This window comes from Chroicocephalus ridibundus, chromosome 5 (assembly GCF_963924245.1).
Source record: "Chroicocephalus ridibundus chromosome 5, bChrRid1.1, whole genome shotgun sequence".
Lineage (NCBI taxonomy): Eukaryota > Metazoa > Chordata > Aves > Charadriiformes > Laridae > Chroicocephalus > Chroicocephalus ridibundus.
The window spans coordinates 72,533,430-72,558,898 of record NC_086288.1 but is presented as its reverse complement, the minus strand read 5'-3'; the positions used below and the strand labels follow the sequence as shown (position 1 = coordinate 72,558,898).

Below are 25,469 nucleotides of genomic sequence, written 5' to 3'. Positions count from 1 at the left end.
CGTTTATGATGAAGAATTTGCAGAGGTAAAAGATGACCGACATTAAATTAACGATGCACCAAACAAGAACAGAATCCCAAGGAAGTCACAAAATTCTGAAAGAGACTTCCGAGATAGATTTCAGTATAATCACCTGGTTTCCTAGCAGAGCATGGTCTAGTCCCCACCAGATTCTAGAAATCCAGGGCAAGGGGAAGGTGGGATAATGCCCAATACTCAAGGTTGCAGAGATAATCAGATAAGAAAAAAACAAAACAAAACAAAACCACCACCAAGCTCCACAAAATTAAGGAATTCGCAATATTCACCTGATTCAAAACAGTTCCTCACACTACAGAGAAATTCTAGGTAGACTAAAAAGAGCAACACTTAGACATCACATTTCAATCTTTTTATGTAAACACAGAAGCTTCAATACTACTCTGAACTTGTGCCTTAAAATTCTACAGTGTGTTAAACCCAAGATTAATAGACATCACATGCACTGCTTGATGCTGGGACGGTGTGTAGAGGTTAATTTTAGGTCGGATTTTTCTCTTGGAGATGCCTGGGTTGCTTTCTCTGACAAACATACAGCAAAGACAAAAAGGTTCCCCTGGCACTTGAAACAGAGAAGGCACCAAGTTTTCTTTAGTCTTTTATGTCCCACTATGCCTCACAGCTCAGCTGGCCACCACTGCATCTCTCATCTTAGCGAATCTGGTAGTTTTAAAGATTTGTAACCCAAGGGCTTTGGGAAAACAAGAGGCAATAAATTAAGATGGAATTGGTATTTTCAAGTGTACAGAGCTCAGGGTATCCAAAGAAATGCTGTTTATATGATACCCTTATAGCAATGTAACACTCCATAGCTGCTATCTAACAATTTTCCTCCCCTTTCATCAAATGCTGGGCCCAGCTTCCGTTTCCCAAACTGCATCAGGTTGTCCCTCCTGCTAATCTTCAACAGGTGAACAAGATGAACATATGAAATACCAACAAACAGCTGCATTTCAAAAATATCCCTTTTCCTTCCTGATTTTACTTTCTGCTCTAAATCCCATTCAGACCGCTGCAACTCCCCAACTCTCCCATTTCAGAGCTAATACAAATTGTCCAGGTTGTGCAGAACATGCCTTCCCCATAAAACAGAACATGTTAAACCCGAGATCAAAGACTTGCTCTGACATGTAGTCCAACTTCTGTTACAAACTCAGCCCCCGTAGCCACAGCCACCAAAACCCTCACAATGTGCCAGGCACAAGCACATCATTAAGTTCTTTGCACGTGAGTCCTGCTGTCCCAAGGGAACACAGAAAGAAGCACAAGGAGCTAGAGATGAAGCTGCTTCCTCAGAAAAACGCTTCAAGAGAACCAAGACCACGTCAATCTCTAATAAACCCCATTAGACACTGCTGCATTTTTTTTTCCCTAGTAATGTTGCAAAGCCTCGGGTACAGGAAATTTACCACAGAGATCACACCGCCGGCACAGCCTGTCCGGGAAGTACAGGGGAAGGATTCAGCAGAGCAATCTGGTAAGGCCATTCAGTGAGCACTGCTCATTAGCCTCTCCAAGCGGGTAAACAGGAAAACACGCTACCAGGTTAAAACATGCTATCAGGTTAAGATCTAACACGAGCGTGTCGCCTAACTGTAACACCCCGAGGAATCAAAAGATTTAACAGGAAAACTCCGAAGAGCCACTGACGGCGGCGGCGGCCTCCCAAGGGCCCGTCTGGCACCAGCTTCACCACCTCCCACCCCCGTCCCACTGACAGCGCCCCGGAGACAACCCGCCCCACAGGGGATGGCGGGGCCGCCTTCGCTCTCACCGCGGAGCCCAGGCCCGGACAGGGAAGGGGAAGGAGGAACCGCCGCCTCCAGCCGCCGCGGCTCCGGCCGCCGCTCCCCGCCGCTGCCCACAGCGGCCGCTTCCGCTCACGTGACGCTATCAGCGAGGCGGCGGGCTAGGAAGTCGGCCCAGCCCGCGCGGCGCCCCCTGCTGGAAGGAGGTGGGCGCCAACGCCTGTAACGGCCGCGCCAGGGTGGGGGACGTCGTGATGGAGTTGTTGAGAAGGGTGATGTCCCGCCAAAGGCGTGCAGGTACCCCCGGGGCTGAAGGAAAAACACAACGCATTCCGACAGTGTCTTAGAACTTTGAGGTGACAAGCCCATCTCTACCCACAGCTGCGAGGGGACAGCTGCCACGCAGCGGGGACGCAGCCTCAGGAGAGCCACCCTGCTGGAAGGCCTGGACAGGCTGGAAGGGTGGGCTCCCAACAACCTCGTGAAGTTCAACAAGGACAAGTTTGAGGCCTTTGCACCTGGGGAAACGTCACCCAGGAGGGCAGCACAGGCTGGGATCGACCCATCTGGGGAGCAGCTCTGTGGAAAGGGACCTGGGGGTCCTGGTGGACAACAAGCTCAATGTGAGTGAAAGAGTCTGGGGCCGGACTCTTTTCAGTGGTGCCCAGTGACAGGACCAGGGGCAATGAGCCCCAACTGGAACACAGGAAAATCCATCTCAACATGGGGAAAAACTGCTTTATTTTGAGAGTGCCAGAGCCCTGGCACAGGCTGCCCAGAGAGGTGGTGGAGTCTCCGTCTCTGGAGACATTTAAAACCCGCCTGGACGCGTTCCTGTCCAGCCTGTTCTAGGTGAACCTGCTTTGGCGGGGGTGGGGGTGGACTAGGTAATATCTGAAAGTCCCTTCCTACCCCGACCGTTCTGTGATTCTGTGATTCTGTGTGCCGCTGCAGCAAAGAAAGCCAACAGGATGCTGGGTTTCACCAACAAGGGCGTCACCAGGAGAGACTAAGTCATTATCCCACTCTACTCAGCACTGGTCAGGCCACACCTGGAATACCTTTTTCAGTTTTAGTCCCTGCTAATACTGGACAGGCTGGAGAGGATCCAGAGAAGGGCCACCAAGATGATCAAAGGACTGGGAAGCCTGCCATATGAGGAAAGGCTGAGAGAACTGGCTTTGTTCAGCCTTGAGAAAAGAAAGCTTAGGGGAGACCTTATCACCATGTTCCAGTATTTAAAGGGTGGCTACAAAGAAGGTGGAGACTCCCTTTTTACAGGGAGTCCCATGGCAAAGACAAAGTGTGATGGGAACACGTTACTCCAGGGGAGATTCCAATTGGATACAAGAGGACAGTTTTTCACAATGAGAACAACCAGCCACTGGAATAATCTCCCCAGGGAAGCTGTGGATTCCTCAACATTGGACACTTTTAAGATTCAGCTGGACAGAGTGCTGGTCCATCTTGTCTAGACCGTGCTTTTGCCAAGAAAGGTTCAACCAGCTGATCCTTGAGGTCCCTCCTAAGCTGGTATTCCGATTCTATGATTCAATGAAAAGCATTCAGATTTTGGCTCTACCCCTAAGCAGAAGTGCCCTTAATAACTGACAGTCTTTAATGCCAGTGATAATTCAGAGGGAACAGTTACTCTGTGACTAGTCATCATGAAATTTAGGATTTGGTATCTAACCATTTGGTGTGAGAAACGATGTTCACATCTGCTCGTAGCTACTTGTAGCCACTGCTGAATTCAGTGAGAACTGGAACTGCCTTCTGGCTCAAACTTTGCTGTGACAGAGGTTCTCCACACAATTGGTATACTTCATTCATTTTTAGCATTATTCATATAAATTAATATAATATTTCTTCAAGGCTTTCACGCAGAGTTAAGGGAAGGATGAAATAATTACAGATTATTTGAACTGTATGATTTATTCACAGTAATACACCAGTATGCCTTTAAGGTATGGTTGATAAAATTTATTAGCCAGGCCATGACCAATAAAGAACAACAGAAAACATCTTTTCCAAGTTAATGTTACAAATTGCCAAAACATGGACTTTTAACATGTAAAACTGATTCATCCTTCTTGTATCATTTTTCCACTTGACTTAAAACATTAAACATTACTGACCAATAGAGTCTTGCTGAATGTACTTCTATTTCCTGACTTACGAAAAAACGTGCTGTATACTTCTGTAATATATCATTCATGAGGGCCAAGGTTAAAAGAGAAGTTACAGTTTGGTAATTTCTCAATTCAGCCACAAAATGGAACTGTCTCTGGCTAGATCTATAAAGACTGGACAAGGCAGCCATAAAAGATTGGATGGGGTTTCATAAAGCTTTTGGTGGTGGTGGTCAAAACCTTTCTAGTTTCCTGTCTTTAGCTGTTAATTCTGCTTCAGGGCAAAAAAAAACCCCAAAACTTAGTTTGTTAATGCTAAAATGTGGTTAGACATGTTAAAAGTGACATGTGATTATTTTACAGGGCGCACAGTGCCATTCTCTCCTCTCCTGCTTCAGCTTTCCACAGATGCTCTTTAAAAAGGGGCTTTCATCTTCCAATACTGACTTTAACTCATGACAAAATACTCCTGAATTACATATTGCAAATAATGTAATATAATCACTCGTTTTACCGCAAGAAGATAGATTTATATGCTGAAAGTGACTGAAAGTATTGGGGAATAGGTAGATGACAGGGAAAGAAGCAGTATAGGCTTTCGCTGGGAAGCGGTGGGTTACTGTGTGTAAGACTCCAATATCCAAAGGAGAAGAATGAGAAATAGCCCAGAATGCACAGTCCAGAACAGGCTCCCTGCTCTGTTTCATTTCTGAAATTCTTTTTTAAATTCTGCATTGATTTGTATTTGCTTAATTTAAGATGCAGAAAAGGATTAGCTAAGCATGAAAGATAAACACACAGGAGAAGAGTCCTTCTGTTTTAAATAGACAGCCATGGGACTTATATGGTGAAAATTATCTTAAATCCATGAACTCCAGTAGAACTTCACCAGTGTGTTTTTTATTGATATGCAACTGTCTTATCTGAATTATGATATTAAATGCTTTTTATAGCATGGAGCTGCAGGAAACTGATGTTTTTTAAGTATAGAATAAGACAAATATGGTATTGATAAATGCTATGTACAAAATAGTCTCAAATTCTTTTGTCATAGGTTTCCCTATATTCTTAATTCTGATGTTGGTTAAAGAGTGTAAAAAAAAAAACACTTAGGAAAAAAACATCACCTGCCTTTTATGGCAGCCTCTATTCTCTGCCTCTGAAACAAGTGAGCATGAAGTTCTGTTTGCTCATTATCAATCTTCTTCATTTTCAGGCTGCCATCTTTTTTCTCTTCTCAGTAACAAAAACAGCTGATAATTTCTATGTTCAGAAGAAAATCCACATTATATCCACAACCTCAAGTATTAATTCACTCCATCAGTTAACTGAAACCTTTTATAAGAATGTTACAAATGCATTTGTGATAATCCTTTACTCCTGTAAGTTTCTTCTTATTCAATTTTGGAGTAGTCTTCCAGGAGAAGCAGATGAATCCCCAGACATTGTATTTCAAACTGCATTCTGTATATATCCAATGTCAGGAAATGTGATGTAGGAAACAATTCTGCATTAATTGAAAGATGGGCTATTTAGCCTGACAGTTTTTTTCCATTTATAATTTAGCATATTCTCTATCTCCTGTGGTGCAGTTAGGCTATACAAACCGCAAAGCGACCATCTCCCGCACCTCAGGACAAAGACTTTCCATAGTGCGATCAGGTCAGTCTAGCAATTACACGGTGTCTTGGTATTTGACATCTTATAAAGAACAGTGTAAATGTAAAGAGTCCCCAGATTAGGTCCACAGAGATCTTTTAAAATATTTTTCCTTTTGATAATAACTGAAATAATTTACATGAACAATGTCCCTTTTTCTCCTTTCCTTTTGTTTAGTCTGATCACTTAGAGAAGAATGTCTGAAATATTATGTTATCAGGCAGAAGAAATGCCAAACAGATTTTATTGCATATTATTGCACATAAAATGCAGGCTTATTTGTCTTATAATATAGTCAGTTTAATGTTTATACAGTACAAGAATAGAAAGATATAAACTACTGATGCAATTCCATTAAATATGATTGAACATTATAGTCATTTTTAGCTTATCAGTTTCTAACATGATACAAACAATTATTTTTTTTCAGGAATTCACTATACCTCTATACCTGTACTTTTTTCCAAAGGAATGCTCTGAAGTTCTTATTATTAGACCTTCTATGTTTTTATTACAAGATGAATGATACGAGCTTTCCACCCAGAAAATATTTCCTTGTGCCTATTAAGCAAAGAATTTGTAAACACTACAGAAAAGATTGTGACCTCTACAATTAATACAGAGTCCAAACAAGACAACGTATCATAGGTAACAGTAATCTGAATTATACTTGGTACTGAAGATGGTTTTGTGAAACGTGGATGTTGGACAAATACTTCTTCTGTCTATGGATCAAATGTTACAACACAGATACTTGCACTGGATTATCCCAAAGACATTCTGAAAAGAACAACTGCATTTCATAAGCAATTACTATAGATATAGTCCTTCTCTCTAACAGTATTTAGGTGGCAAATGTAAGGCTTAGGTCCTTACAAATTCCAGAAGATTAGCGTTGCCCACATAAGCTGCCTTCACGACTGGCAAGGTATATGTAACTATTAAGATTTGTGTTAGAATTAATGTAATTTACAACAAATATCTAGAATAAATACATAATTTCTGCAGATTGGATAATCAAAGGTATGGCCTTTCCTATATACAAGCAGTAGGATAACATTTAAAAAATAAAGTAGAAAGCTGTACATTTTATACAGTTTTTCAAATACATTCTCCCGTATTTGATGATATTCAACTTTGAATCCAAAGTACATTTACACAAATGTTTTCAAAGGTGGGAGTCCATACGAAAGACAACAGCAAAGTGTGAGTCACAGTACCCCTGTGTGACTCCCCCATTTTACAGCTGGCAGGTTCTGAGAGAGGACAGTAACCAGACCATGATCTCCGAGGAGTGATTTACATCCGTCAGCTTTAGGTACGCAGCTGGTTTAGTCCACAGCTCGTCTCCTTGTACTCTCTTGGCTGCCGAAAGAGAAAGGAAACCTTCTCTTGCAGGACGTTCTGACCAGAAGCTTCTCTGAATGACCTTCTGGGTTTTTGGCATTTCTTTATTGACTCTGGGAAGAGCAGCCGGTTAGCTTAGCTGACTGACGCTGGGCAACGTCACTGGGCTTCTTGTTGTCAGCTTTGTTCCTCTTCAGCTCTTGCTCTATACAGCTTTAATTCATCCTCTCTTTCTACTGTAATATAATGCTGTCACAAGTCCAGCTGTTATTTTCTGTTATGGGTGAGATCTTCCAGGGAAGATACTGCATATTACAAATATGCAGCAGATGCTGCATATTACTTACTATCTTTTTGATCAGATGATTTATGAAATGCTGGTCAGCAGAATTCAACCAGTCAACCTTAATGTTAGAAAATGCATCTTTAGGTCAAAGGACACAGGGAGAGACATAAAAGGTTGGAAGCATAGAAGCATATCCTCATAAGTACTAAGCAATCCCTGTTGTTGGATGACCAGATTGAGTCATCATTTAGGTAGGTGTCGTCAAAGTTCACGATCTTCAAGTCCTTCTTAAGGTACATTTCATTCAGTTTGTTTAGCGTTCGAGCAAAGGTATATTTAGATGCACAACTATATGCTTCCAGATTGTAGACTTTGTGGAAGTGCATATCAAAATATGGATTATCCTAAAAAAATGGAGAGAGAATGAAATTATAACATGCATTACAAATTTTAGAACTGCAATCTGTTGTTCTCTGCCCAGCTACCTTCAGAGCTTTTTCTCAGTTTGATGGACTCCTAAAGGACTTCGCATCTTTCTGCTATTCATACTAAAAGATCTTTTAAAACTTTACAAAGTAGCGGTTTGTAATTAGCTGCCATTCTTTGCCATTAGGAGCTTTGCCTGAGTAAAACTTTCAGTTTGGCCAAGCGTTACGCTGCACTTTATTGGGATTTTACAATCTTGTTTTGAAATGAACCATTTTGTCATGTTGCCTAAAAAACACTATATGAAAAGCACTTGCCTTGAACTATAACTATATATGCCTGTCAGAAGAAGAATATTGATTGCCCTTCCTGCCTAAATCGTAATTCTCTGTGCTTTCTGGCTCTTTGGCACAATTAATCCCAGCAGCGGCTAAATTCCGTTAAATTCTGTGGGTATGAATAACTATTATGAATATGTATAGCAGTGTTAATCACCCTATAATTATGAGTTTGAGGTTCATTTAGGCGTTTCTTTAACCAAAAATGAGACAGATTTTGATCATCCCAGTTACGGAAGGCTGAATCATCTCTAAAGGATATTTTAGCACAACACTTCAGAAAAAAGCTAAAGTAAACTCATGCAGGCAAGTGATAAGGAAATCCCCTGACTGCCTTGGCTGGGGAAGGGACAGGATCATCTCCATAAGCAAGATAACTTGGAGAAGGGATGTAAAGAATTATAAGGTTTGGCTTTTTTTCTCTTCTGGCCTGAACTGCCAAGAGCTCCCAGGGTGCAGGGATACTCTGAAGCTGAGCTCACCTCCTCCGTCTCCCAGGTTCCTGGATTTAGACTTGAGGACAATGTGCACAGGACAGAAGACCAACCACAGTTTGTTATTTTCCTGGGAGTAAGGCTCTGAAACCTTTCTTGTGAGCTCTTCATTTCTCTTTCACTAGGATAATGTAACCTGAATTCTATTTTATGTTCACTTGAAAGCACTTTCAAAGGGATAAAAAATTTTTCCTGGACTACATTTATTATGCACAGACAACTGTTAAAATGTCTTCTCAGCCACGCAGTAAGATATTCTCCTTAGCATATTCTTCTAGCTTTTGTAAAATAGGATTTAATTCTACTATTGGTGTTCTGTATTGTAGTACTGCAGGCTCATTTTACCCTTCTGAAGTTGTGTCTGAGAAATTAGGGCTTTTTTTGGCAGTAAGGTCAGCCAGATCTAGCCAAAGCTGTTTCATATTTACACACACAAATACACAAATAGTTAATTGATCAAAGTAATGTGAGATTAAGCTACGTGAAAGAGGCACAATTTCATGAGCTGGTACACCAAACAATGCACTTTCTTGCAAGATGTTTTGCACATTGACTTTGTCACACAGGGAACAGGTTCACACACTCAAATGTCAGGGTCACAATCACTATAAAAATATTTAATGAAATTATTTATTATTATTTATTTAATTATTATTAAGTAAATGTAATTCATTAATTAAATAAATTAATTAATGTCATTAAATTATTATTTATTAATGAAATTAAAATCTATGGGATTAACTCCAGTTCACACTTGGAGCTGCAGGCGGAGAACTTTTGTTCCCAGTTATGATGAACAAATTAGAAAACATCCAGCTTGTGCCCCAGATCTCAGCCAGAGAGATGAAGATCAAAAACAAGAAAGTCTATCCTTCCTCTCCCCCTCCAACAGTGCAAATGCGATGTGGAGCCTCTCACATGCAAAAAAAACAAAATTCCTTGGAGATTTGATTTATTTTTTTTTATTTTTTTTTACGTAACTTTCTTTTTCAGATAATGCATTTTAACTGCATTTTAATACTTGTATCCCAAATTGCAGCACAAGAAAAGTATACTCTAATATATGTATTTAATCATACATAACACTTACAGTATCTGCTTCTTTTCCATCAATCATCTCAAGATCTTTCAAAAACCACTTTTCAACTATTTCATATTTCTCCTCTCGATCCACTCGCAAGTGTTTAACCATGCATATTTCTACTTCTTCACTTTTAGTCACTGCAAGAAAAAAATAGTTTAGATATGCAAGCAAGTGATTCCCAAAAGTTCCAATCATAACAGACTTAATCAAACTACGTTTTAGATAATAACTTAAATGATGATGGGCAGGGCTGTACCAGGCTTAATAGTTTTATTTTGCCCAGGTAGTAGGAATAACACCATGTTCTCAACCTATGAAACCTGGCAGCTTTTAGTAGAATTAGGATTTACTTTATTCATCCTGCGAAAAGAGAATATTGTCTGTGCAAAAGCCTTCCATTTGAATTCACCAGCAGTGCAATGAAAGCCTAATTCTGGCACTGGAGCTGTGTGGAGATCCACTTATCCTACTTACTTCTAAGGGGAATCTTTTGGGGTACTAGAGTCAGAAAACTGGAAAACCGCTACCAAGGCTCTGTATTTACATGACTTGTGCTCTACTTTCCATTCCGGGCATTCTCTTATGAAGCCATTACTTTTTCAAGAGAAAATTCTTATTTCCCTATAAAATATGTAAGTAGGACACTTAACAAAAATAACATCGAAAATATTACCTAAAGCTTCAAGTGACCCAGTGCTGTCTTTGTTGAAATTACTATTTTCCAACTTGGGCGGGAAATGAGAGTAAAAAGAGCACCAAGATACTCTTTGCAATAACTACCATTATTAATTGATTACGCTGAGTGCTGCGTGGGAGGTTGGATTTCTGTAACACACAACAATGAGTGTGAAAAGCACCGGAGCCTGAACAATCTCCTGCCTGTCCAGCACGATGGCTGCAGGCAGGCTACTTCCCCAAGCCATCCTGTAGCCTAAGGGAAGGGCAAGACGGCACGTACGTCTCGTAGGAGCATTTTGACATCACAGCACAAGGCTACAGATGCAGGAGCAAAATTCTTTTATTTCTAAGTGCTGCCTCGATTTTTGAAAGCGCATCGTGAAACTTGACAAATTTTATCTTACTCCTGTTAAAAGATCTCTTACTTCACACCCGTCTATAAGAAAATAGTTATTCAAATAAAGACAAACAAAGGATATATGTTGGAGATGTGCCTTCTTTCCGTTGCAAAGAAAAACAGTGGAAAATATATAAATTGATGACAATTTCGCTCGGCCTACAGCTTCCCTGCCTGGAAAATACAAATCACTGCTGCTTTTCTTTCTGGTCCTATGAGTCATAGTTGCTCAGTGACTTTTAAGCAAAGGAGCACCACTGTATTACCTTCTGTGGAGAAGTTACAATGGTTTTCATTTGCAAGCAAATCTAGTAGGCTAATCTTAGAAAGTTCTCTTCATGCTTTCAGTTTCTCCCATTTTGCTTGTTTGCTTGCTTGTGAGGGAATATGTTGTCTCCCTCAGGAGTTAAAATGAAAAGAAACAAGCCCAAAAGCCCCCAGTCCTGTCAGAAATACAGGGGGACGTCCTAGTGGCCCCCACGTCCCACACACTGCCACCTGTCTACCCCCATGCAGGAGCAGAAATCATATGGCACAAAGACATATAGCACAGATGTGTTAAGAAAAATTAAACCAGGAGTATGTCCTGCCCAGTGGTGAAACTTGGGCGGACTATTTTCAACTAAAAATAAAAAACAACAATAAAAAAATCTTTCTTTACTTTTCCTGTATTTTTGATACTGCTTGTTGTTGCACTCAGCTGACAAAGTTAAAGAAAATTTAATTTTTTACATAGAACATGAGCTTAGATCTGCCATTTCATCCTATTAAACTCTAAAAGCTTTTCTTGGTGAGGGCAGGGCTATGGCAATGCCTTCATAGATCACAAACTACTTCTTGTCTTCCATGGACTGAACACCTTTTTCAGAGTCTCTGCTGGAAAATAGGATGTTATCCCTACTTTTCTTCTCAGGCATACCACTACTGGACTGTGAAAATTCCTGAATGTGGTTGCGTTTCAGCTTTAGGTTCCTCCAGGGTTTATAAAGCCTTTGGTGAAAGGACACTATTGCCATCACCCAAGAACTGAGACTTGCTGTTGTGAAAAGGAAGGGAAATGATGTAGGGCATATGGCACAAAAATAAGATTGTTCAGTTATCCACACCAAGATTTTGTTGCAATATAGATTTCAAAAGGCACAGCCTTCTAAAGTTTTGCCTATAGTTTGACTGATTTTAATTATTTTTTTTTTTAAATTATGTTAATTTGAAATCAACAGGAATATACTGGGGTTGCATGTCAGGGGTAAGATTTTAGATAATGTGTTTTGCTGCTACGGAATCACAGCAGATTACAGTAGCTGCTGGCAGCCAGATGCAACCCATCCTTCAGAATCAGATTTCCACTCTACTCACCGCTTACTTGACTATGCCTGAATATATTAAGAGTTTAATATTGGATACTGGAGAGATCCCACTCTTAATATGCTACATAAGCTTTCCTTTATGTCTTCTTTGTCACTTGGTCTTTATGTCACTTCCAATCAGTTAATCTCATTAGGGGCTTCCCTTATGGCTTGTTCTCCTCAACCTTAAAAAGAAATTTTTAGTAAAGATTTTAAAGGTCCGTAATGTTATTTCTCCTCTTTGGATGTTTCATAACAGTGAACTCTTTGGATCTACCACATGCAACTAAACGTAATTCTACTGGATAGTTTTATAAAATACGAATCGGGTTGGTATTTCTGTGCATTTACAAGCTCTATGACATTCAGGAATCCATTTCTTAAAACTCTTTTTTACAGTTCTAAAATACAAAGCCTGTTCTACTAAAATCACGTGAGTGCAGGGAACATAGCTTGCTCCCTATTTCCAGTAATCTGTAAAACAACTTAAATATTCTAAAAACTTCAGATGTTTACAAAGATCATGATCACAGAATACGGTTGACATCACCCCATATTGGATGTTAACCCAATCTATGTCTCAAGTACATAGATTTTGTCTACCTGTTATATATGTGTTTTGAGCCTGAAGAGGAAATGGGATGGAAGAAACATTCACTTCAACCTAACTACTTACGGGTGAGAGCATTTCTCTTTTGCAGTATCCTTCAGTGTTGTGAAATAAAATAAAATAGAACAAATGAGCTTTTCTGAAACCTTGTTTTGAAAAGGTTATGGAACAGATACACTTGAAATCAGATTTAGTTATGAAGCAGATACACTTGAAATCAAATTTAGCAAAGAGCCAGATAATCAAGTTTAGCACTCACGGCAATCTTGTTTTACTCACAGTTCGTGCTAATTACTAACCCAAATGTGGATTTATTCAAACCACGAGACTAATTTATTGTTACCAAAGTAACTGGGACAACACATAGGACATTAGACCAAGGCAAAGGACAAAAGCTCTATAAATTACAACTGATGCCTGCAAGCGTGCATGAGTTTGAGCCCCGGCCTCTCTCCCGCGCATCCCCCCGCACCCCTCCGCGCATCCCCCGCACCCCCCCGCGCACCGCCCCGCTACCTGCGGCGCACAGGTAGCATCGCTGGGCGCCCGAGCCCTCCTCCACCTCGATGAACTCCTGCAGCCTCAGCCGCCGGGGGCCGAACAGCCTCTTCGCCAGCTCCTCCTTCACCAGCGAGGACATCGCCGCCCCCCCCCGCCGCCGCCGCCGCCTCCCGGCTCCTGGGCGGCGGGTACCGGACCCCCGCGTCCCGCAGCCGCCGCTCCGCGCACCCGCGGGGGACAGCGGCGGAGGCTGCCCCCCGGCCGCGGGGGAGGCATCGCTCCCGGCGGGGTCCGGGTACCGACAGTCCCCCCCACCCCGGCCAGCCCCCTCCGCCGCCGTTAAGGCTCCGGTCACCGGAGCGGGGAGAGGCCGGGCCGCGCATCTCCCCGCCCCGCGCGTGTCCGCCCTCCCTCCCTCCCGGGACGGGCCCGGGAGACGCCTCCCTGCCGGAGGGGGAGAGAATCATGGAATCACACAATCGCCTAGGTTGGAAGGGACCTTTCAGATCCTCGAGTCCAACCATCATCCTCACGCTGACAAAAACCATCACTAAACCCTATCTCTAGGCACAGCGTCTACCTGTCTTTTAAATACCTCCAGGGATGGTGACTCAACCACTTCCCTGGGCAGCCTGTTCCGATGTTTGATAACCCTTTCAGTGAAGAAATTTTCCCTGATATCCAATCTAAACCTCCCCTGGTACAACTTGAGGCCGTTTCCTCTTGTCCTATCACCTGTTACTTGGGAGAAGACACCGACCCCCACCTGGCTACAGCCTACAGGCAGTTGTAGAGAGCGAGAAGGTCTCCCCTCAGCCTCCTTTTCTCCAGGCTGAACACCCCCAGCTTCCTCAGCTGCTCCTCATAAGACCTGTGCTCCAGACCCCTCACCAGCCTCATTGCCCTTCTCTGGACCCGCTCCAGCACCTCAGTGTCTTTTTTTGTGGTGAGCGGCCCAAAACTGGACCCAGTACACAAGGTGAGGCCTCACCAGTGTCGAGTACAGGGGAACAACCACTTTGCTAGTCTTACTCACCGCACTGTTCCTGATGCAGGCCAGGATGCTGTTGGAATGAGCAAGGAAACATGCAGAGGAATCAGACTAAAGGCAGCTTACCAAGAGTTGTCAATTAGTGCAACTCTTTTTATCAGTAGATAAAAGAGTTAGTAGGAAAGAGTCATTCCTTCTAAAAGGAATTACATTGCCTTATAGCTGTTACTGCACTAATAGCTTTATGGCTATTAATAGAGTTAAGGGGAAAATTACCTTATGCCACTCGTTGTGAACAGGAAGTGAACTCACCTCCATGCACCAGGAGTCCTCGGAGGGCGGGTGCAGCCTGGGGACCAGAGGATCTGCCATCCTCGGGATGCTTTTCTATGTGAGGGGCCTGATACATCAGACATAGAATCATAGAATCATAGAATTGCCTAGGTTGGAAGGGACCTTTAAGATCATCGAGTCCAACTGTTCACCTAGCACTGCCAAGTCCACCACTAAACCATGCCCCTAAGCACCACATCTACAATTTTAAACACCTTTTAAATACTTTTAAAGGTCTTTTAAATACCTCCAGGGATGGTGACTCAACCACTTCCCTGGGCAGCCTGTTCCAACGCTTGACAACCCTTTCAGTGAAGAAATTTTTCCTAATGTCCGGTCTAAACCTCCCCTGGTGCAACTTGAGGCCGTTTCCTCTGAGTATATTTGCAGAAATTTTGGGTGTTCCTGGCACTTTCCAGGTGTGTGGGTAAAATTCCTGGAGAATGTACTCTTCTAATTTCAGTGTGTAGAGTAGCCTGTGTTAGAGTTTTCCCTTTGGACTTATTTCTGGCTGCTTATAGAAGTCGGGTGTGCTCTTCTAATTCTTATGCTCAAGCTTATTATGTCTAAATACCTTCTTGGGTTTTCATTACAGTCTCAGTGGAACGTAATGAATCTAACCTTAGAATAAAATTGAGTGTTAAAGTGAAGATTTAGAAGGTAAGGTAAAAAAATCTGAGGATTAAAAAAAAAAAAGTTTTTGGACAAAATTATTAGAATCATAGAATTATAGAATGCTTTGTGTTGGAAGGGACCTTAAAGATCATCTAGTTCCAACCCCCCTGCCATGGGCAGGGACACCTCCCACTAGACCATTACAATAATTTAGTGCCATAGGGTCTACACGGTCCTTTGCCGATGTGAAGCAAAATGGGATCAAGTAAAATGATGATGTGAAATTAGGGAGAATCACCCTCTGCTATAGATAGTCATCATAGTGGCTGGATGAGTGGGAAAGGGATTGAAAAGAAACTAGAATATTTTGATTTATTCTGCTCCTTTTCATCCTATGTGTTTGGAGACATAGTTGTAATTCTTAAATCAATAGGTTAATTTTCATCCCTGCTTTGGGAGAGTAAAGTTACTCTAAGCTTCAGGTGTTGGATACATTTTATTAGTACAGTAAGGACAAATTTCATCTCTTATCTTTAAAGAAGATATGAACTTCACTACAAGAGCTTATCTTAGGATAAGGCCATGACGCTCACTTCCAAAGGGAGACAACTGCATGTCAGCAAAGTGCCCGGTGTGGAGATCTTCCACCTAGTGAGCTGAGGCTCAGGGATCCCCAGATGCCTGCCCACAGCCTTGGTGACCTGGCCATGCCTTGAATATATGGGACTGATGCACAAATTGGCTCGCAGTGCATGGTCCCTCCTCTTTTTCTGCCAGCCCTTGGCAGAGTTGTCAAGGCCTGTGCCCCAGACTTCTGTTCGTCACCATCAGTGTTAATAGTGTCATGGCTGGAGAGGTTTAGTGCTCGTACTCAGTGCCAGAGTCCTCATTAGGAGGCTGATTCTGACTCAGCCAACCCATAGCTCATGTTGCATCTCAGATGCTTGAATTTTTTTTTTTTTGCAGTTGTGAAGCGACAAATGTACAGACAAAAAAACCCTTAGAAAAATACCTTCAGCTCTGGAAGAATTTTCCATCAGTTTTTCCCTTGTGGAAGGTTCAGCTGGTACTGGAGGAACTGCAAAGGTGGTGGGTGAAGCATCACTGGCACCTTGGAAGTGGTGGAGCTGAGACAAGAGTGGTGTGTAGATCTGGTCTTTCTTGGGTTAGTTTTTTATTTTTCACAGTTTGATCAAACTGTGAGTCATTCTACCTCAGTTTTCACAAGAGTGTTTTGAGGTTTGAAATATTAATCTTCTTAAACTTTCTGTCTTTTTGGATATTCTTGCATAATAATATTGTGCCACTCTGCTCAGTAGTACATGGCTAGTAGAAATTTGTGCATTAACGGAGCTTTACATTGAAAGCCATAACTGGGCTTTAGGTGGGGCTTTAGGGCTGTGTAGCTGCTATTTGAGCAGTACTAACGAATGTACTAACGAATGCTCCCCTACCTCCTACCTTCTTGTGTCCGTGCCTACTTTGATTTCACTGTACGGAAAGAGCATTGCCTGTACACTGACTTGAGCATCTGTTGTGCACGCTGGGTACGTGTGAGGCTCGTGGCAAACACATTCATAAATATCTGCATATTGTGTCCCGAAACATCTACTCCTAAAGCACAGGCACAGGTAAATTACAGTTTTCATGTTTAGGAATATTTTGGAAAAGGAGCAAAAGTTTTTGGTAACTCATATAGTAATTTAAAAATTTCTACCTGGTAGATGCAACTGTCCATAAGAAGACCACTGCTATATAGGCTTCGGTAAAAGACTCCTCTGGATTTATTTCTGAGCTGTTCTGTGTGGAGATAGTGCTCCGAAGATCCTATCCTGTGATGTAACTATTTTCCCCATACCTCCTCTTAAATCAATTTATATTTCAAAAAGTATTGTAGAGATTAAACTACTTCTGCAATACCCTTTAATGCATTCTCAAACACTACATTAACCAACCACTCTGAGTATATGCATAGACAGGTACAATGGTGGTTTTAATGTTGAATGCTTTAATAAGAAACAGAAAAAAAACATAATTCACTATTGCTCTTCGTTCTTTGGATTCTTTGTTCGCCCATCCTCTGTTAGAACGTAACAGGACAGTTTTGGTGCAGCTGGTATCAGGACTACCTGTAGTATTTTGGATAATGCCCATAAACATTTTTATTTTTTATTTACATCTACCCTACGCTTCATAGTTTTTTTCTCTATTCTTAGAATTCAGTGGGGAGAAATGACCAACCCATTTTGCGATGACTCACAAAATCACTTCCTTCCTCTCTATTTCTTTACTACTTTGCTGACTTGGGTGGGCTGGAAATAAAGCTTGTTAGGCTTTAGAATCTCCTTCCTCTACAGCATGCATAAAGCTAGTTTTTATGTCTCCTTGCTTGGTTGTCAGTATATTAAATATTGTGAAGGATGATTCTTGCAGTAAGTAAAGAGCCTCTGCAGTGCCTGCCCAGAGCTTCTTGCCTACTTACACGTTCTTCTGTCCTCTGTTTCCTTGCTCTGTTTCTGTTCTCTGTCTTGCTTTTCTTCCAATATTATATTTGTTCTTTCTTTTTTCTTTAATCTTCTGCAACATGTACATCTTAGGGACTTAGAGGCTCTTTTTAGATGACTTATACAAAAAAAACACATATTTGATATACAAAGCTAAAGTTTAACCGAGAGCAGGTAGGCACCGTTACACATGTGTAAGCATGCTTTGACTGGAAAAGAAACATATGCAATTCAAGGCTATGATAGGAAATCCTGGTGATTTGCAATTTGAAGTTCTCCGGGTCACCCAAATTTCATCCCACTCAAAACCTGCCATAGCAAGCTTCCCCTTTAATATTTCTTCTTGCTGGTATTATTACTGCTGAATGGAAAAAGGAACAGTTTCCTAGAAGCTGTGGGGATGTATTGAGCGATGAGGTTTCAGACCCACCTTAGTTGAAATGCTGTAGCCCAGATCCTGACAGTTCATAACGGAACACCAACAGTTGGGCAGTAACTTACCCAGCCAGCAAGGACACGCTAACTGTGGTCTGGGATCAACTTCCCATTCTGGCACCCAACACCCCAGCCAAATGTCCCTCCTTCCCTCAGCTAAACCTGCCCGTGAATGTGTGTCGTATGGACATAAACCAGAACAGATTAAACACCTTATTACCAGTGCCACAAATACATTTAAATCCAAATTTAACTTGGATTTGCCTGTAACTGTCCAGACAGAGGAACTACAGATGTTTATGAAAGCTGTGCGCCCTCCACCCCAGGCTCACAGTGGTCTACAACGGAACCCTTTACAACATGAAATGGTCACCAGGGGAGTGTCTCAGACCTTTCTGCCAAATATTTATTACTTCTGTTCATTTTTGTGCCCTGTCTTTTCCCTGAAAACTTTTCCCATGTCCAAATACAGTTTTTCTTTCTGTACGCAAGACATTGCCTTTAATAGATGTAGTAGCAGGTCCTGAAAGGATAAATCTCTCCAATCTTTATTGTTTCTCAGTCACACTGTTCTGGTAAAAATCAATTCACCAGCTTTAAAAACAATATTTATGATGAGTCCCTATACTCCTTTGGATCTACTAATGTGCATTAGTATATATACATGTAACTGATTACCTGGGGCTTGATCCAAAATCCATTAAGTCAGTAACATGTTTGCCTTTGATTTTGGTGGGCTTCAGAGTAGTCATTACTGGAACAGCAGAGCGGTCACCGTGTCTAGGTGGGACTTGACTGTGTTCTGCGTGTTGAAGCCCTCCAGAGGATGTACATTTGATCTCTCTCAAATTCCCGGCAAGAAGCACACCCTTACAAAGCCGTGTTTGCTGCAAGCATCTTTCCCATTGCCCCTTGTTTGCTAATGTTCTGAAATAAAAAGAAGGAATGAAAATACAAGATTCAGAATAATCTCTCTGAGATGCAAAGGATCCCTGTGGGTTGAAAAGCATCATTTACCATCTTAGTTAAATTACGATTTAGTTTCCTCTAGCTGTTGTTTCTGTTCGAGGTTTCAGCCAGGCATGGTTTTCTCTGTTAATGCTTGGTTTATTGTCTTACAGACAATATGTATTCTTCACAGCTTTAGGGCTCCAGACCACTTGTTTGACATCATAGGTGAGATTTTAGACTATGAACTAGAAATCATGAAAAACATTCTGCAATAGTTGGCTGTATAGAGAGGTTTCCAAAGCTGACTTCAGAAAACCGATTCTGAATGATCATGACCTGTTTTTCTCCATCTTGTTGCTAATGATTTACTTTTTTCAGGTCTCTTTCCCACTGACATTTATAGAAGATCTGGCTCCTAGCTATGGCTAGTTATTCACATGTTGTGATGGCTTTGCCAATACAATTAGATCCCTGTGCAGTGAAGCACAGACCCAGTTGAGTTGTACTGAAACCTGTTGGAAGCAGCAGACGTAGCAGTTTTTTCCTGCAGAAGTGCTATTCAGTGAGGTATGGCTTGAGTCACTTTCTCAATTTTAAAATAGAGGCATAGAAATACATGCTGGAGAAGATATCAGTGGTTACAATGGTTTTTTTTGTAGAACTGCTTTTCTCCTGAATTCCTTTTGGGATCCCATTAAAAGAGTCCTGTACCCAGCTCAGGCTATATGGGTGCTCAAATAGAGGATTACTCAAGATCTCATCAGTTCTACTAAAGAACACTAAAACCCAAATATGAATGGTTTCTCTAATGGTATGATGTAACGACTCGGTTTAGAAAAGTTGTATTTCCTTGGAAGAAAGGAAATAAAAGAGTTTATTTGAGATTTGATTAAACTGAAGCTTGAATTTGTCAAGTTTATGTTGAGTTTATACTGGTTTATCATCCTCAAAATGTAATCATGGCAACATCCCATCCAAAGCTTTCCTTCCAACAGCAAACGTGCTCTTTCTTCATAGGATAGTAAGCAGATGCTGCTTTATGGATGAATTTTAGAAGCATATTTTGAAACATATCACATAGGTAGGAAGTATCCAATTCTTCTATGAAGAATTCACATGTGTTGAATTTTACACGTGTATGAGCAAAAAATTAGGGCCTTAAGAAAGTTAACTTATATAATAAGAGTTTAGGTTCCTGTTCAGCAAAGCACATAATAACACATTGATGAATTGGAGCCACATTTAATTAACAGCATAAAATCCTGGCGTGATAGATTCAGCAATTTGTTATTCAAATATAACCCATTCAATGTCGGACAGTTTTCTTTGTGGAGGTAAAATCCTGAAGATGGCGATAAGGTAAAAAAAAAAAAAAGTAGTAAAAAAAAGTTTAAAAAAATCCTGTGAGTTTCTAGGCAAACAAATGACTTAATCTTCTGACAGCTGGAAGCTTTTGAAAGTGTAGCTCGGGCTTTTGACATCTGTATTTAAAACAGTAAATTTTGATGGCATGTTTTATTAAAATACAGGGGAGAAAGAACAATAGAGAGTTACCTTGACCAAGAAGTCAGGAAATACCTTGATAATTACATTTGAAGTAAATTAGGTCATGATGCCAATGAAACTGCCCTTTTATGGTCTCATTTGCTTGTAAATTTTTTGAATAAACCCAGTTTTTCTTCAAGAGCTACCCAGAGCAACTGTAACTGATATTCTGTCAAAAGCCTCTTCAGACGTTTTAATAATGATTTTCATCTCTACCTCTGTAGTCTCTAGTAATAAATTTCATTTGTCTTGGCACAAGAACCATTCTCTTCCCTCATGAAAATTGAACATTATTATTAATGTAGATAGTCAATTACTTCAGATTAATGTGGATTTATATTTAAAATCAATACATCAACGTGATGCAAAGCACTCTTAAAACACTATAAACTTCTGTTGGATATCTAATCCATTTTTAAAAAATTCATAAAGAGTCGGGAATCTATACAACTGCATAATTTGTGTGGATATTGTATTTAGGGGATGAGCACATAGTTGACAGTTGTGTGGCTTAAAATACGTTTTAGTCTATATAGATCTTTATCAGTTCGTATTCTGACAGTTACTCAAAAAGGTTAGCGTCAAATATATTTAGAGAATAAATAAAATACAAAAATGTTGAGAGTGAATTTAATTCATCATGGGAAAAAGCTAGTAAGGGAAGGGTGGACACAAACTCCAAATGCTTTCAAAGGTGGCTGGCATTGTCAAAGAGTAACTTCAGTCAATTACAAAGTACATGGTTCAGTATAAGGGTAATTAACTGAGATATAATGACCCAGCATTTACAGATTATGTGATCTGATCTTAAACCAGTTTCTATCATCCTCTTCATGGAGCCAAAAGGATTTGTTGCAATGAAGACAAATGTCAGTTCTATGTTGTCCAGTTTAGTTGGAGTCCCGGACATGGAAGAAACTACTGGAAGCTGAAACTACTCACAAGACAATTAGATCATTCGCCTTTCTAAAGGCAGGATCAACCCCATATTGATAATTTGTCTGGTCACCTCATAATCAGAGCCACAACTTCTATACGGGTCATAAAGTACCAAACTGCAGAACTTAAAGAACTCTAGTACCCCCCATTTGTCTTACCCACTTGACGTCTTTAGTGCTCTCTGGATGCATAAAATGGTCATGGTTTGATGCAAGGCATTTGAAAAAAAGAGTAGGTGTCTAAGGCAAACTTGTGCTTTTTTGACTTGTGAACTCCTTAACATTTGGTGATGAAAACTTGGATCCATTATGTTTTTTTCTTGGTCTTCATTAAATTCTTACATTTCACCCCATAACTGAAAAAAAAAAAATAGTTGCAGACTAGTGTAAGTTCAATAAAATAAAACTACAGGGTGCTTCATCTTTTTTATTGTCTGAATTTTGAGTTAGAACTAGAGAATATTGCACAAAGATGGGAAAAGTGTGGGTCAGCCTCTTTTTGTTTCTGCCAGGCCTCAGTTCATAACCTGGATTACACTTACATCCCCTGTTGCCCGTTGCCTTCTCATGGCAAGTGAAAGACCAGAGAAAGGTCTTGACTGTCTGCTTTTCAGCCGGCTCATGTTACTTAAGCATACGGTTAGCATTTTCCTATAATTACATTTTGTTGTCTCCATTTCTCTCCTTCTGTAGACAGACATAATATATTAATTGTTTTCCTTCCCATTAGCATCTTGGTAAAGAACTGGGTGAAGACATAGAAAGGTCCTTGCCCTGTGGAAATGTAGACTGGGACCCTGCACCTGGTTTGGCGTGGCTGATCTCCACCCATGAGTGAACACCACTGATGGCGCTGAACCAAATCAGTCAACAAGGCACTGGTGGCCTGGGACTGTGTAATCAGAAAATCACGGGTCCTGTCCATTGAAAGGTCTGTTCCACCTGCAGCATTTACTGTGTGGAAGAAGATATACCTGTAAAATCATTATTAAGGGAGAAATTCTTTTCTCCAAACATATTTCATACTGCTGTTAAAAAGTTGCTGCAATCAATGAAATACAGGATTTCAGAAAGATCTGCCCTTCAGGAAACACACCAAAGAGCTACAGCCACACCTCTGAAATCTTTGGCGAAGCCCTTTGAATCCTATTTTTTGCTAAGATACATCCTAAAAAACACCCAAACCTGGTAGTTTCATCTGTCGTCAACATGAAAGTTAAATATGCTGCAATTACTTTGCTTTCATTGAAACAAGGGCATCTCTATTAATTAAAATCAGAAAATACAGAAAAGGCCCTCTTGAGCTTCCAATTTGGTCATTAAATTATTATGTAAGTTCTTTAGTCTTTATTTCAAGTATATACAAGTTGTTATAGGTGGTTGCAGACTTGTTTGCCTTATTACTTTGGACAACTGGGTCGTGTTTACTAGCTTTTTTCTGTAACGTGTGCAGGTCTCATTCGATGCCCTATGTTTACTAATTCAAATTCAGATCTTTAACATTGTTGCTGGTGTCCCTCTGGTTTGTTTTCTAAATCTGATCACGCAGAGTAACACCTACAAAATCCTTTTTGTGTTGCAGACTTTTAATGGTTGGTGAACTCAAGTGTTGCCCGTTCAGCTACTGGCGAATGAGAGCTTGAAAAGGTTCTGTGCTTTTCCACTCGTTCATTTATACACTAAATCCTAGAATAAGCATCTGCTTATTTTGATTACACTGGCAGTGGAAAATTCGGGTGCTGTACTGCTAAGGGGCAATGACACCTCTACTTCTTCTACAAGCAGTATATGCTGAAAGTCAGGTAGCTGGATCTAGGGAAAAATCCTCACTAAACACTAGTTTACGTGGACTTTTTGAATTAGGTGTTATCTAAATTATATGACTGGAGATGATTCCTGTGGGTCTTTGAAGTTGAAAATACGCTGTGCAGAATATTACAAAATATTACATGAAAATTGTAAATAAATGGCTAATATTTTATTGTATAAAACGCAATGACTGGATCATGAGGCAGTAGTCTAAACATTGTGACCATGTAAATGATTAATAAAGATGCCTAGCAAACATATATCCACAACACATTAAGTATATAAATACAATTTTTCTGCTACTTTGCCTCTGGGGACTCAAAACGGTTCAGATTTGTTACCTTTGAAAAGGTTTTCACCAAAGGATAACTGAATAAAAAGAGCAAACAGTATCTTTCATTCAAGCACAGTACTTTATGTTTTTTGCAAAATCTTGAACAGATGGAAGCAATATTCATGAAAAAAAACCATTGGTTACGTTGGTCATAAAGTATAAAATACCCCTATGTTTGTCATTTTGATGAGAGGGTTCATCCAGTTTCACGGTTTAGTCAATCCAACCTAGAGACTGTCAATTATTTTTTTTTAATTTTTGGGAACACTTTTCCAGTAGTCTGGAAACGATACTTGAACAAAAGCGACAAATATATTCCACGCACGCATAATGATTTAAGCCTATCGCAACATGATAGTGAAATTTCATTATGTCTGCCAAACATAAAAACATTTCAGAATCAAGCTGTTCTGTTGAACTAATTAAATAATTAATTAATTCTGGAACTAATTAAACTTGGACTCCAAAGAGCTTCTGTCGGGGGGATGGTCGATTTTGTGGCAGAGTCGCACTACGGCTGCGTGGGAGCTATTCACCAGACCAAGCTGGTGGGAGCTGCTGTGAATGTCCCAGCCGCAGGAAAAGTTTTGATCGTAATTAATGTCCCGTTGGGCAGCAGAGAATCCACATCACCTCAGTTTCAGTTTCTTCTGGAGCAGGAGCCCTGGTAGAGCATGGACTGCTGAAGCACTCACTGGTCTGGGAGCGTTCTCTCTTGTGTAGACTTTCAAATATCTATCAATAACAGTAAGCAAGTAAAGAAGTAAAAATTGGGTATGTGGCAATAGTGATTGCCTGCGCTTGCACGTGTGCATTTTGTACGATTGCAGATGCCCTATTTTCTAGGCTAGAGTGTTGCAGATGATTATGATGGTTTAAATTATGAATGTGCATTTTAAATAATGTACACATAGAAACACGTGTGCCACTGTTTCCTTGGAGTATCCTAGTTTTTCATTGCTTTGCGTTGCTCCTCTGCAGCTGCTTACCCTTGAAGCATATGAACAATCTCATTGGATTAACTGTTCTCATGTTTAAAACAAAACACATACATAAATGTTTATGCAGTTTTGAATTCTTTTCCTTACATTCAAGTAATAACTTTTTGTACAATTTTTTTTTCTTTTTTTTTTTTTTTCTAGATACATTGGCCAGAGCCCTGTGGTGCAATGGGCAATGTTCACCTGAGGCTGTCTCATGCTGGAAGAGATCTGTCATTCAAAACCAGTGATTATTCTACAGGTAACCTGGTTGATATTTTTAATGTCTATGCGTTCTCCACAGTAAGAATACATAGGAGCAGTAGCTCTGATACCCAGAAGATAAAACAGCCATATTAGGTCAAAATGGAGATTTCCCCTTCTCCTCAGTATCCTGCCGTGACTCTGACACACAGTATCAGAATCCATGTTGGTCCCGTGTGTAGTGGTCTTTCCTGAACTCAGCTGGCTCCTGGCAATCAATGTCTCAGGGACTTTCTAAGCCTGAGGTTGGGTTGGACTGAACACCATTATGTTTAGTAGCCATCAGTAGACCTATCTTCTATGAAGTTATCTAATTTAATTTTAAAGTGATTTATACTTTTGTCCTCCTTAGCATCCTGGGGCAGAGAGTTCCGTAATTCAGTTAATATGTCCGAAAAGAAAGTATTTGCTTTTGTTAATTTTAAACCTGCTATCTGATAATATCTTTGAACATCTCCTAGTGCTTGTGGTGTAAGAAATAGTGAATGGTTACTGTATATTTCCAAATAGTTTGTGGTTTTATAGGCTTTTATCATATCCTCTCCCTTAATCCTATGGTTTATAAACTGAAAGACCCTAATCTGTAACTTTATGTCTATGACCAGTCTCGCTACATTTGCCTCAAATTTTACCGTGTTCTACCGTATACTTTTGGAGAGGATCTCTCAGCTGAGTGTAGCAGCCC

General features: G+C 40.6%; 2 protein-coding genes across 8 annotated transcripts in view; both read right to left on the bottom strand.

Moving 5' to 3' along the window:
• EXOC1 (exocyst complex component 1) overlaps positions 1–1,937 on the bottom strand; it is a 31,993-nt gene extending 30,056 nt beyond the window's left edge. For all 7 annotated transcript variants that reach the window (XM_063335781.1, XM_063335784.1, XM_063335785.1 and 4 more), the window contains exon 1: positions 1,814–1,937. The gene's annotated coding sequence lies outside the window, so the exon portion shown is untranslated. The remainder of the gene's footprint in view (positions 1–1,813) is intronic.
• A 4,730-nt stretch (positions 1,938–6,667) lies between these two features.
• EXOC1L (exocyst complex component 1 like) lies at positions 6,668–13,224 on the bottom strand. Its single transcript, XM_063336250.1, has 3 exons — positions 13,101–13,224; positions 9,560–9,690; positions 6,668–7,615 (listed from the first exon to the last, which is right to left on the bottom strand). The coding sequence occupies exons 1-3, from the start codon at positions 13,222–13,224 to the stop codon at positions 7,352–7,354; spliced, it is 519 nt and encodes a 172-aa protein (XP_063192320.1). The 3' UTR covers positions 6,668–7,351.
• Positions 13,225–25,469: the final 12,245 nt, after the last annotated feature.

Coding starts and splice junctions, on each gene's coding strand:
- EXOC1L (XM_063336250.1), bottom strand. CDS start 13,224: ATGTCCTCGCTGGTGAAGGAGGAGCTGGCGAAGAGGCTGTTCGGCCCC. Junction 9,691..13,100: donor ATGCTACCTGTGCGCCGCAG/GTAGCGGGGCGG, acceptor TTTTTCTTGCAG/TGACTAAAAGTGAAGAAGTA. Junction 7,616..9,559: donor ATGGAAAAGAAGCAGATACT/GTAAGTGTTATG, acceptor CCATTTTTTTAG/GATAATCCATATTTTGATAT.